At 35.5% G+C, this 12,994-nt stretch overlaps 1 protein-coding gene across 5 annotated transcripts; it reads left to right on the top strand.

Moving 5' to 3' along the window:
- Positions 1-1,905: 1,905 nt before the first annotated feature.
- On the top strand, positions 1,906-12,368 carry LOC133868513 (putative ALA-interacting subunit 2). Of its 5 annotated transcripts, XM_062305425.1 has the most exons (10): positions 1,914-2,028; positions 2,257-2,366; positions 3,675-3,736; positions 3,849-3,923; positions 4,049-4,165; positions 7,957-8,027; positions 9,122-9,419; positions 10,121-10,404; positions 12,037-12,092; positions 12,319-12,368. In XM_062305425.1, the coding sequence occupies exons 2-9, from the start codon at positions 2,291-2,293 to the stop codon at positions 12,086-12,088; spliced, it is 1,035 nt and encodes a 344-aa protein (XP_062161409.1). In that variant the 5' UTR covers positions 1,914-2,028; positions 2,257-2,290; the 3' UTR covers positions 12,089-12,092; positions 12,319-12,368. The 5 variants fall into 5 exon arrangements, with proteins under 5 accessions (XP_062161407.1, XP_062161409.1, XP_062161411.1 ...); XM_062305423.1 differs by having other exon boundaries at positions 1,906-2,028; positions 2,267-2,366; positions 12,037-12,368; XM_062305427.1 differs by having other exon boundaries at positions 12,037-12,368.
- Positions 12,369-12,994: the final 626 nt, after the last annotated feature.

The following is a 12,994-nucleotide window of genomic DNA, read 5'->3' as shown; positions in this document are numbered from 1 at the left end:
AAGGCAACCAAATATAACTCTACAATTCCATGCTCCCTATGCTGCTCCACCATTTGAAGGACATCATGGTCAGAAGAAATAAGTCGTAGCCCCTTATCTAGACTCTTGGTAGGTATATTGTAGTAAATTAGGTCACCAGGACCATACCCATAAGTCCTAACTACCATCTTTACCTCAATAAATGACAGCTCGTCTCTCTCAGATGGATCATGGTAATGTGATATGTCCCCACCCACATATGTGACCCTATGCTCCTTATTAAATCGGCCACCATGGTGCACCTCAAACATTAGCATTTCTGGATACATTATGTGTCCTACAAATAGACAGAATAATGACACGTCCTAGTCATTAGACAAAAACCATCTCAGAAGTCAGTAAATGCATTTAGAGCATGCATAAAGGTATCAGCTAGCAAAACAAACTCAAAAGTCCCTCATAATGGCAAACACATTAGGACTCACTAACTACAACAAATAGTGTAAAAAAAATCAAACTTCTCTGCAACCCTAAGCAACAAACCCGAAATTAGATAATAACAACGAAATGGGATCACAAACCAAACAAAAGAGGACCACAAACCCGAAACAAGATAATGACATGAAAAATGGGACCACAAACCAAACAATATATAATATACACCTTCTCGGCAACATCAATAAGACCCAGATATTGCCGATGACCAAACACATGGTCTCGTAACAACCTAAACGGGAAAAGTATCCATAAACCCCAAATAACGCCCAACATTTCGAAAAAAAATACAAAGAATCCGTAAAAAAACAAAATTTAGGGTTAAATAACTATACATTTATACTGGAAAAAGCAAAGTAGTTCATTACCTTGTGAAAATTAGCCTTCGATGCTTGATTCTTGTATATATTGCCGAAACAAGCCACAGTTTCACAGCACAGTTAGGGTTCTTCACGCAAGAGTACGGATGGGGAGCTCGGGTTTCCGCAGAGTTCCAAAGCAATTTGGGGGAAAAAATTGAAAAAAAAAAAATGCAAGTGTCGAATATATGTTTAAAATATGTATCCGTTGAAGTCAGGGGCAAAATGAACAAAAGGTATTAAAAAAGTCACGTGGAAGTCACGTGACTCTACTTCCGCCAGGATTAACATCGAAACCTGACGAGATGCCCTTATGTGAGGGTGTGTGATAATTAAAAATCCTGGTTCGAGAGAAATGCTAGTTCAGTACCCTTCCCCCTCTCTATGTCTCTAATTGAAACCAAGTAACAAACTATATCTAACTTTGATATATCATCGTTCTTACTACAAAGAAATTAGAAACTTAGCCTTTTGTTAAAATTTTTGTCCAAAAAAAAAAAAAATTAATAAATAACTCAAAACACAAAATACTTTGACGTTTATGTCTATGCTGACGAACATTTGCCATTCTTTCATGAAGATCATTACCGGCGCTTGGATCTGAACTAGATGGATATCTTTTAAGATTTTATTCTAACGTTTATTTTTATTTTATTTTAATTTATAACATAATAAAAAAAGTTATTTTAAGGTTCTGGCACTAACGATTTACGGTAAATTTGGACAGCAAGTTCACGGAAAAAATTATTTAGAATAATCGAAAACTCAGTCATCTAATTTTTTTTTTTATCTCCCTTGTATCATATCAAATAGTTTTTCAAGTAAAAATTACTTTTCAAAACATTAACAAATAATTCAAAAAAAAACTTATTTATTTATTTATTTTTTTAAAAAAGCACTTATCACCTTTATTCCAAATTTCCACGTCAAATAGTTTTTTCCAAGTTAAAAAAAATACTTTTCAACACATTATAAAACATGACTGTTCTTTTAAAAAAAAAAAAAAAAAAAAAAGAAAAAAAAAGGAAAAAAAAGAAAAACTAGCAACCCCAAGCAAAGAATATAGGCATGGCAAAACGTTCCAATTACCATCAACCCAAGCAACCCCAAATTCCCTCCAGTTTTCTAAACTTGTCTTCGCGTCTCACGCCTCTGAAATTCAATTCCCCATTTACGATCGCCACAAAGTCAGCAGGTATTCCTTCTACTCTCCCTAACGCTGTTTGGTTGCTGAGAAAATGCAAGGAAAACCAAAATCCTTCGATAGGAGAGAACGAAATCCTGCGATAGGAGAGAACGAAATCCTTGGAATTTTAGTTCTGTGATACGAAAGCTTTGCTTCTGGTGCAATGTGTGAGAGAAGTTTCAATTCTGGTGTGATTTGGTTACCATTGGAACGTAAGGACTGACTTCTAAACGTTAGTTCTGTGCAGTGGCATTGCTGGGAGTTAGAATTGATGGATGTGGACGGAGCGAGTACCTCAGCACTTCCAATAAGACCCCTAGAGGTTCCAATACATGGAGACGATAAATGTAATTGTTTTTTGATTTGAAGGTTTATTAGGGTTTCTCTGCGTGCGTGTGTGTGATTAATCATTCTGTTGTAGACATTGGGGTAGTAAGTTGAGCTGAGTGATCAAATGCACTTGTTACAGCTCATTGAAGTGTTGAAATAGTTATACATTAGATCAATGGACTTTATGATGCTTTAGCTGGCTTGGTCAGGACTAGGAGAGCATTATTGTGCTGTTTTTCGTCATCGACCGTTGTGGGGAACATTAGATACTAGGCATTAGACTATTATATGATTATGTGAAAAGCCATAAAATCATTTGATATATTTGACTGGAATTATAGCAATGGAATTGTATCTATATTTTACTTATGTTCCTTAAAGATGAATAATGGTCATCCTATTGTACCTGCCAGTTTGTTATTCTAGGCGGTTCAGCGGGTACGAGGTTTCCTAGATGGGGTTACTGGTGAGAAACACATTCTTAAGGGTATTGGGACTTTTAAACTAAGGTTAAGAGATTAAGATAAATGGTTAATATTCACGAGAAGAAGGTCCATACGTCTGCTTTTAGATGTTTTTTTTTATGTCAGTCACTTTAAATCTTGCTTATCTGAATTATCTATCAGTGTTGTTTTTTTAACCTGCAGAGCTCCTGTAAAGTGTAAACTTCCAGATTTTATTTTATTTTATTTTGTTTTTCGTGAGTATGGTCTTGCACATGCGTCTAGCAAGCCTATATTTTGCCTCATTTTCTTATTGTTGGCTTTACAGCCAAAAATGTTTTCTTTACCCATCTTGACTTCTATGACATGATTCTTCTCTCACTCTCTCACATCTGGGCAATTAGCTGACCACATGCATGAATAAAATGTGACTAATGTTGTACCGTGTTCTTCTGCATCATTTAGCATATGCTTAGGATGTTAGGGATCACCCAATTTTTTTATTAGAATTAAGTATTGAATTGGCGAGCTGTATCATTCTGGCAGCCATCTATCTCAACCTTGCTTGGAAGGATGTCAGATCACTTTATCTCACAGAGATACTGATTAGTTCTAATATGTTAAGAGGATCAAATGTTGTCACATTGCATTGCACTGCCAATTTTTTTGATCAAACTTTGACTCTGTGATATGGAATAAATCTATGCATCATTAGCTGAGATTTCCCCCCCCCCCCCCTCTATTTATTAGTTGCTTTTGCAGTTTGGATGTAATCTTCTGAGAAAATGCCTGCGGGCGCATATTGACTGCTTTTTTAAGACAGATTTGCACTTAACTTCATCTAGATTAATTTATAAAAGTCCTAATATGGTGCTTCTGCAGTGTTTCATCTGTTTAAACAGCAGAGACTCCCAGCTTGTAAACCTGTTCTAACACCAGCATGGGTAACTTCTCAATGACTAGTATTTATATCTGATTCTTCCATGATCTATTCTTCCATAATCCACCATTCATCTTTATTTGTGTACTTTGTGGTGTTCACTGTATATCCTGCAGGTCATCACTACGTATCTATTGATTAGTGCCATTTTCATTCCTGTTGGACTTGTTACTGTTCATACTTCGAGAAGTGTAAGTATTCTAGTTGCTTGAACCTCATCAACTTGCTGCCTGCCTATTCTTTTTCTCTTCAAAGGCTTGCAGTCATATAGAGCATTGATCTGTAAATGATTATTTATTTGATGTTTGATTTCTAGGTTGTTGAACTTGTGGACCGATATGATATTGAATGTGTACCAGATGCATTTAAGAGCGATAAGCTAGGATATATCAAAGATAGCTCAATTCCCAAAAATTGTTCTCGCTTCTTAAAGGTGATACTTTATTTTCTTTCTTTCTTTCTGTTCTTTTGGGTGTTCACCACATCTTTAATGACAATTTCTTGTTGATTTTATGAGATTCATAAAGCTTTCAAGGATTTCATATTGAAAACTTCATCAGTACTCATTCTTTAAGTTTGATGAAGATTTCGCCTTTACTTTATGCACAACAATCATAGATTTAGCAGACTACAATTTATTGTCATAAATCTACCAAGAATCCCAACATCTTGCAGATGAAAACATTGATATTAAAATCAAGTGGTATGGTGATAGGGAATTTCTGATGAAATAGGTGGATCCTGAATGAATGTAGAAATGGGAGGGAAATGTTATTGATAATATTCCACTTGAGGTAGGAATCACCGTTACACACAAGGTGTTTGTTGAAATACTTCAATGACTCTTCTCCTAATCCTCTTACTATCTTAAATAGATATTCTTCTAACAGCTTGATTAACATAAGCAATGACACTCCTAACAATCTAACAACCAATCTGACAAACCAACAGGAACAATAAAGATAATATCTCGTCTCTAATGAGATGAAGATAACCCTTTCCCCTTATCCCTTATTCTTATCCCACTGGTACTTAGGATTGGGATTCCTACTCTTGCGGGTGGAGTGTCTATCATTTGGATTAAGCACTTAGAATAGTTCATTTCCCAAAACAAGAAAAAGAGCAAACAAAAGAAAGAAAGAAAAAGAAGAAGAAGAGCAGTTAAGACAGTTTGAATGGGTGGAGTAATGTGCTGCCCTTGTCCAAAAGCTTAAAGTACTTTGTCTTATAATAGAAGAAGAGCTGTTAGATGGACTTTATAATTAAGCAAATCTAGAAAGAGAGATATTATTAGGAGGAAATTTCAGATGCGCTTTTAGACTAGATTCAATGGCTCTTGAATCCAATTAAATTCCATTGCGTTATTTTTGTTAGTTTAAATAATAACAATAGTCTCCAGAAATTTTTGGACATGCCTCTATAATGCATTCATTTGCTTTACGTAATTTCACAAGTCTCTTTCATGCTATCTTATTCTCATCTTCACTTAATTGAATGCATCATGTTTTATATGTATTCTTGTTCTAAAACTTTGTTAAGAAAGGTGAACTAGTCAAATATAGATCTTATCAACTTTGTATAGCAATACACTCAAAAGGGAAAAGAGCGCAAGCTAAACAATGTAGCTAGCTGCTAAATAGTGCTACCTTAAGCTGCTTAACCTCATCCAGATTGCATCACCATTGAACTTTTATCTTACCTCTTGAAATTAGAGAATTTGAACATTGTTTTGGAGGAGTTAATGCATAGAGGTCCTGTATGTATGGAGGTTCATCTGCACGAGTAATATAGGTTGTTTTAAACACACCATCTCTATGAAACTATTTGCACTTGATTCTTCAGCTAGTTCTAAGGTGGATACATTATACATAATCAGTGAATGAACCTGTTTAGTAGGCATCTTTAGAAGTCCCTATATTTGAAGGCTTTTGCTTAAAATATGAAATCCCACTCTTAGAAGAGGACATCAGATGGCTTAAAATCTACAGATCTTCTTAGTTGCTTCCATATGTTTAGTTTCAGGTGAATGCAAACAATCCTTGCACAATATTTGACCATGTAAGCAGTTAATGGGTAACCAATCCACAAGCTAATAAGCTTCTAGTTTTAATTAAAACAAATTTTAGTTTGTTTTCCTCTCTTTCCTGATTTAAGTTTATTTCAAAGACATTGGACAAGTCTTAAAGTGATCTGCCATGTTTGTTAGTTTGTTTCTTTCCCGCACCCTCCACCCCTAAGGCTTTGTAATTTTAAGTTGAAGCTTTGTTGACCAATGGAAATGAGTATTTTGGAGGGAGTGAAAGGAAATCAACTAAGAAACCTCAAGTTAGACAAAATTTTCTAGCTCAGGCTCAAAAATTCTTTTTTTGATGAGTAATAAGCCAATCTCATTAAAAGCGTAAGGCGCTCCTTAGTACACTGAGAGTATACAAAAAGAAACGCCTAATTAGAGAAATAAGTTAGAAAATCATTAAAACTAAAAGAAAAAGGGGACATGTAAGCCGTAGTCCAAAGATACAAAGTGTGGTAAAAGGAGGATAAAATCTCCTCCAAATCCTCAAAGCTCCGGTTATTTCTTTCTCTCTATAAGCACCAAAAGAGGCAAGCTGCCGGCCATTTTTCACATTGTAGAACTCCTCGGCCTACCTGAAGACCACAAGCAAGCAAGCATATCGAAAACCTGTCGAGGCATAACCCATGACATCCTAAAGCGACTAAAAAGAGTATTTCATAAAGCAGAAGCCACATTGCAGTGGAGAAGAAGATGATCTACGGAATCCTCAGTCTTTTTACACATAGAACATCTGTTGATCACGATAACGTGGCGCTTCTTGCAATTTTCCAAGGTGAGGATCATTCCAAGAGCCGCTGACCACGTAAAAAAGGCCTCCCTTGAAGGAGCTTGAGTCCGCCACACACTCTTCCAGAGAAAGCGAGTGCCTTCAGAGCAAGCCAAGGAGTAGAAGAAAGACTTGACCTTGAACAAACATTTTTTAGAAGCGACCCACTAAAGCTTGTCTTCACTGTCTTTTCTAACTTTAATTGAATGCAGCACCTGGAAGAAGGAAACAAAAACATCCACCTCCCAATCATGCGCCTCTCTAGCAAAGCTCACGATCTACTGGTTGGAACCGGTCAGAAACTCCAAATTATTCGCTACAGAGGCATCCATCGCAGCTATCAAAAAGGGCAGGGAAAGCTACCTTGAGAGCCATATCCCCACACCACATGTCATGCCAAAAGCTAATCTTGGTCCCATCCCCCACTTCGAATCTGATGCAACCTGAGAAAATCCTCTAACCTTTTCTCCTGTCCCCTAAACTGCCATATTTAAAGTCCATCATAATTCTCCACCAAGCATCTCTCTCAATTCCATAATGCCACAACCATTTACCTAGCAGAGTGCGATTGAACATCCTTAGAATTCTATGGTGGAGCGAACTCATGTTTACATAAGCCTTTACTGAAGTGTAAAATTGCACTTTTGAGTCTATCCCTATGTCTAGTAATTTTTTTTTTTTTTTGGTCTCTAATAAACACTATATTGGATAGAGGTATGACACATGATATTAGTGTCTTTCTTATATAGGACCGGGAATGGGAGATAATTAGGTTTACAGTGGTGGCCTCGACATAAAGAAATAAGGGCCTATATGAGATTTAATGAAGAATACACAAAAGTTCACTGAGAATTAAAGAGAGATAAGAAATAGAAAGAGCAGAAAAAGAGGAATCCATGAAATTATGCCTTTGATAAACCAAAATATTAAAAACAACTAGACCCTTTTGCCATGAGTGCACCAGGGTTGATGTTGTCTCCCTAGTGCATAAATGGCACTGGCTAGGGTGGCGGCCCATTGCCTGGTTTTGGGGTTGATTCGGGAATTTTGTGCCTTTTCTCCCTATTAGTTGGGGATATCTTGTGCCGTTTGGCAATAGAAGAATGGAGGCTTGCAGGATATGATAGTCTGGATCTTCAAAGTTCAAAATCTCTAATGAACTGCAATAAATTAATGAATTCCTTAAAATGAAAATCCTTCAGTTGATGTCTCCCTACATAATTTTCTACATGTGATAGACCTTGGGAACATTACTTTGTTTACTCATATACACATTTGGAAATTCATAGAAATAGTGGAGCTTTTGTTCTTGGATTTAGGTCATTACTTTTAGTTTTATTTTTGCTATTTTCTTTTATTATGTGTTTTTGACTTTTCTTTGCAGGTTTACAAACCCATGAAAGCTCCAATTTACATCTACTATCAGCTTGATAACTACTATCAGAACCATCGAAGGTGAGAGTTCTTTATTGTATGATTTAAAAAGAGTTTTTGATGTGATGGAAAGTTGAGAAATGTTTTTCGATGGGGTCCACATTTGAAAATAGTTGTTTGTGGGGTCTACAAAAGAAAATTGTTTCGTGAACTTTTTAATGTTTAGTGTTTTCAAGAAACAAGCACTAAACATGTTTATTCTGAGAAAATACATGCTTATTTTCTCAGGCTTAGAGGTTGACTTCTTATAAAAAACAAAAAAATTATAAAATGGCCACCCTAACAAGTTAGAGGTGGTCGTGTGTGTGGCCACCTATGACCAAGATAGAGGTGGCCATGTAGCCATCTCTCTCTGTATTTTTTTATTTTTTAAAAAATGGTATCAAGTTAGCCTCTACACCCAAAAAAATAAACACATGTTTTTAAAAAAATATTCCTATAAGTGTTTCATTTGGTAACAATTTTATGAAAAGTGCGTTTTTGTGTTTGAGAAGAGAAAAGACTTTATAAAAAGCTTACCAAACATAGCCTTAGTTTCTATTTCTAATGTAGTGATGAGTGCTATGCTTACTTTTGATTACATGCATACCTATGGTTTCATCCAGAGAACTCTGATGGGATTTTATGCTATTTTCTGGCTTTTATTGCTTCATAACTGTAGTATTGTCATGTGGGTCCCTTTGGTTCAATAGAAAATAATGGAAAAAAATATACGGTGTAAATATGTGTACCTGCCCACATTTATCTCTATGTACATTATAAAATTAATTGAACTTCATTAATATTCATCCACATAAACGAAGATTAAGAGCCTTGATTATTTTTAAACCCAACTTGGTTAAGATGGAAAATATATCTTGGAAATTCTTTTATAAATTTTGCTTTGCTTTACACTCCATGCCGAAACTTCTTAATTATGAATATTTTATGGTGAAATTTGGAGAAATTCAATCATTTCTTTGTGTTAGATCTGAGAATAATTTTTTTATGCCTAAAATTCCTTAGAAGAATTATGGGATTTTCTTTTGTTAGACCAAATGATTTGGAAATTTTCTACTGGTTGTAATCTCAACTGTGTGCTTTCACTTGGTGCCAACTCCCAAATTTTTTTTCAGGTATATCAAAAGTAGAAATGATCAGCAGCTGTTGCATGGACTAAAGTACAATGACTCGGGTTCCTGTAAACCTGAACAGTCCAGTAATGGTCTTCCAGTTGTCCCCTGTGGGTTGATAGCATGGAGTTTGTTTAATGATACATATAAACTTATTCGTGGGAGATCAGAATTGAAGGTTAACAGGAAGAACATAGCTTGGAAGAGTGACCGTGATCACAAATTTGGGAAACATGTATATCCCTTCAATTTCCAGAATGGAACCTTGATTGGTGGTGGAAGGCTAGATCCAAGTATTCCTGTAAGTAGTAGCAGTGTACAACAATTTATTTTTCTTTCTGTGTTCCTATGCTCTTGACTATCATGCTACATAATCATGACTTGCAATACCTTTATGTAACCACCCCCGTCAAGTAGTTATGTAGTTTTTTCCTTGACTGGTATACAGCCCTGACTCATGAAGCATTTGTTTCAAATTAGTTCATTGCATACAATATTTATTTCATAGTAGTAGGTTGTATCTTCAAAACATATTGATAAATTGATTATCCCTTCATTTGTTGCACAATAACTGAGTTGGACCCTCACAGGACTGATTGAAAAGGGTGGTACAGTGGTTGTGGTATTCTTTATAATTTTGTCCCAGTGTTTCTCAGTGGAATACTGCAAAGAACCAGTGTTAAGACTGATGAAGAGATGGGATTGATTGTTGTGCTCTCTAGTTAGGGGTCAAGACTGTAACCAAATGCCATATTGGATCTACAACTGGAGTATCTGATTGTAGAGAAGTAATACGTCCCAATCCCATATCAATGCCCATACCTACCTTATATGCATATGATATGTGGGAAAAGTTGTTTTGTTTTAGGTGATCTTCTTGGTGGATCTCATTCCCTATATCTGCACCATGTCTTTTTTCTAGTATTGGCTAGAATGTGAGTTCTAATAATGCCTTTTGGCCTTGTCTTGTTCTTTTGGTTGGTGGGTTGCGACCATAATTAGCTGAGTGATCAAGAAGATCTTATTGTATGGATGCGCAGTGCTGCTCTCCCTACCTTCCGGAAATTGTATGGTAGAATCGAAGAGGATTTGGATGCAGATGATGTTATAGTAGTCAAGGTGATGAACAACTACAACACCTACAGTTTTGGCGGGAAAAAGAAGCTTGTTCTTTCAACATCAAACATGTTGGGAGGAAAGAATGACTTCATTGGGGCTGCGTACATTGTTGTTGGTTCATTTTGTTTATTAATCGCCATTGTCTTCATATTTCTTCATATGAAAAGGTAATACTCTTTGAATACATCATCACAACTACTTGCTTTCTCTGCATATTCATCCTCTGTTTCATCTGAAATATAAATGCCGCTCCAGGGTTTTGACAAGTTGTTAACAACTTGAAGTCTTTCTCTATCATGAGGAACTTTTGCCCTTGTAATTCTGGGATTTGATATGATTGTCTAGATCATTTTCTTCTGGGTGAAAATATCATTTTGTCCAATTATGAAATTAGATCAATGACTAATTCTTCTTGTCACTTTTACTGTCTCTATCATTCTTGGCTTTAATCTATAACTGCTTGGTTGAATGTCTGTCCATACTGTTTAAATGCAGTAATTTGGTCACCTTCTCATGTTTCCCCCACCTATGCTGGCCATACTTGGTTATTCTCCTCAATCAAGACTGTTATTCAAGTATTTTGTCACCCCCACTCTCACTCAGTCTCACATGGCCATTTAACAAGATTTGTAAGAGCACTAAAAGCAGCTTCCTTTAGATTTTTCTTATATGTAGGGACCCAAACCACTTTTTGCTTCTCTATTCAAATAAACTTCACAATAGCTTCTTTTATTCTTTCCCTATACCATTTAAATATTCTTTAAATTAAATGCCAGGGGAAAGAGAGGAAAGAAAAACCATTTAAATATTGTTTCAAATAAATACTAGAGGAAAGAGAAAGCTTTTTTTATATTAAAATAATGTTAAGGAAATCGCTTTTGCTTCCCTAAATGTAGGGTACAACTTTTAGTTTTCTTAACTTAAGGAACAACAAGAGAATCTGTTTCAAGGAGTTTTTTTAAGAGTTTTCCCTATATTTAGAGAAGGGAATAAGTTTTAGGGAAGCTGTTGCTAGCCTACTAGTGCTCTAACATGCTTTTGTCACTGGTTTCATCTCTCAAATATTTAGTGGAAATACAACCATGATGGGTTTGAATGATTTTGCTTTATATTTTTATTACATCTATATTTCGAACGTTAGAGTTTTCATCACCTTTCTAATCTAATTGGGTTCAATTAATCATTAGTATACAGTTGGTAAGCATATATACATATCGCATAAGATACAAATTTCCTATACCCAGCCTCTAAAATGTGACATGTCCTTTAAGCATATGAGAAGTACATGTTTTTCTATTAATGCTATTAAAAAAGCATAATGGATACATGTTACTTTTTTAAAGGCTGGGTTGTAGGAGTTCCTACAACCTAGTTTGTAGGAAATTTGTGTCCTATGGTATACATTACGTCCACCCACTATATATCTGGCTCTATGAATGTTTGGCATAAAATGCATATAGTCAATGAGTTGGGGCCTCATCCTCAATAAATGAAACTATTTGATTGGCTGTTCATAGTGGTGTTGTTGAAGTAATTATACTGAATACACATATTCATCTTGAGAGTGCCCACTACTGTCCCAGATTTTGCTATCAAAAATTGTTATTCTTTCTGCCACTATCATGTTACCATGCGTAAAACAACATTCTGCTGATAGGTCTTAGTTCTGTGACCAATCATTTACTTGAAGTGGCAAATAGTAAATAGTTTTCTATCCGGTTTGAACTATCTCAACTTGCCAATCTTGGCACTCTTGTGGAAGCTTAATGTGGTCTATTTTTGCTTCATTATGTTTGCAGGCCTTATGGGGAAACAAATTTGTCTTGGAACAAGAAAGGCATTTCTAGTTGAAAAGGTGAAGTTGATACAGTAATTTGTGTTAATGAGAAGGTTCCAATCAATGTCATATGTCCATGCGATTTTTTATTGAGTGATATGAAATTGTATATGTGAAATGAATACACGTGCGAGCGTGCACACACACATAAAAGAAAGTGGGTGGGGGGTTTCAGTTTTGTGAAATATCAATACAAGTATGAATATCTACTACTAGTTTCATGGTGTGCATATTACTTGGACAGATTGATGATTTGATTCTTTATTCAAAACTGGTTATACATTATTACTTGAAGTTGCACATCAAAGTTGTACATTCCTGGAGAGCAGACACCACACCTTGCATTGGAGTTGATTGAAAACATGATAGTGGGTTTCAAGGACTCCCAAGGTTTTATATAATGATTGTTATTATGACATATATAAGTTTTTGTTATTTATGAAGGGGTGGTTTGGTCATTATTGGAGGATGACCTTGAACATATTATGTTTGTTATTCTTTAGAAACACGAACACCATAGTGGAAGCTGATAGTGTAAACAGATGTAATGATTGTTAAGATAGACATTTGCTAAATCTGAGGGAAAAGAAGTAATTACATACAACCTTATTGATCGAAATAGTATAATTTATTATAAATACCAAAGGAGCTAGAGAATGGTTCAAAGCATTATCATCGATGTTGTGAGTAAAAACAATGTGGAGAGCTCATATAATTAAACACCCTAATTTTCATGCTCCACAAAAGCAAAGAGAGCATTAATTACTTTTTCTTTTCTCGTATTTATTTCAATAATTAGGGTCCAACCTCTCAACATCCCCCCTTTTTTTTTCGTCTTTCCTCATATTTTGCACTTCCCCACTTTTAAGCCCTTATGTAATCCCAGTTCACCTCCGATCCTCCCTCCAAACCCTCTCCCA

The sequence above is a fragment of the Alnus glutinosa genome, chromosome 5 (assembly GCF_958979055.1).
Source record: "Alnus glutinosa chromosome 5, dhAlnGlut1.1, whole genome shotgun sequence".
In the NCBI taxonomy this organism is placed as follows: Eukaryota; Viridiplantae; Streptophyta; class Magnoliopsida; order Fagales; family Betulaceae; genus Alnus; species Alnus glutinosa.
The sequence above is the reverse complement of the archived record's forward strand: the minus strand, read 5'-3'. Positions and strand labels throughout refer to the sequence as shown.

Bases quoted from the DNA above. Each gene is read 5' to 3' on its own strand.
- LOC133868513 (XM_062305423.1), top strand. From the start codon at position 2,291: ATGGATGTGGACGGAGCGAGTACCTCAGCACTTCCAATAAGACCCCTA. The intron at 3,737-3,848 runs GTAACTTCTCAA...TATATCCTGCAG, and splicing joins CTGTTCTAACACCAGCATGG to GTCATCACTACGTATCTATT. The intron at 3,924-4,048 runs GTAAGTATTCTA...TTTGATTTCTAG, and splicing joins CTGTTCATACTTCGAGAAGT to GTTGTTGAACTTGTGGACCG.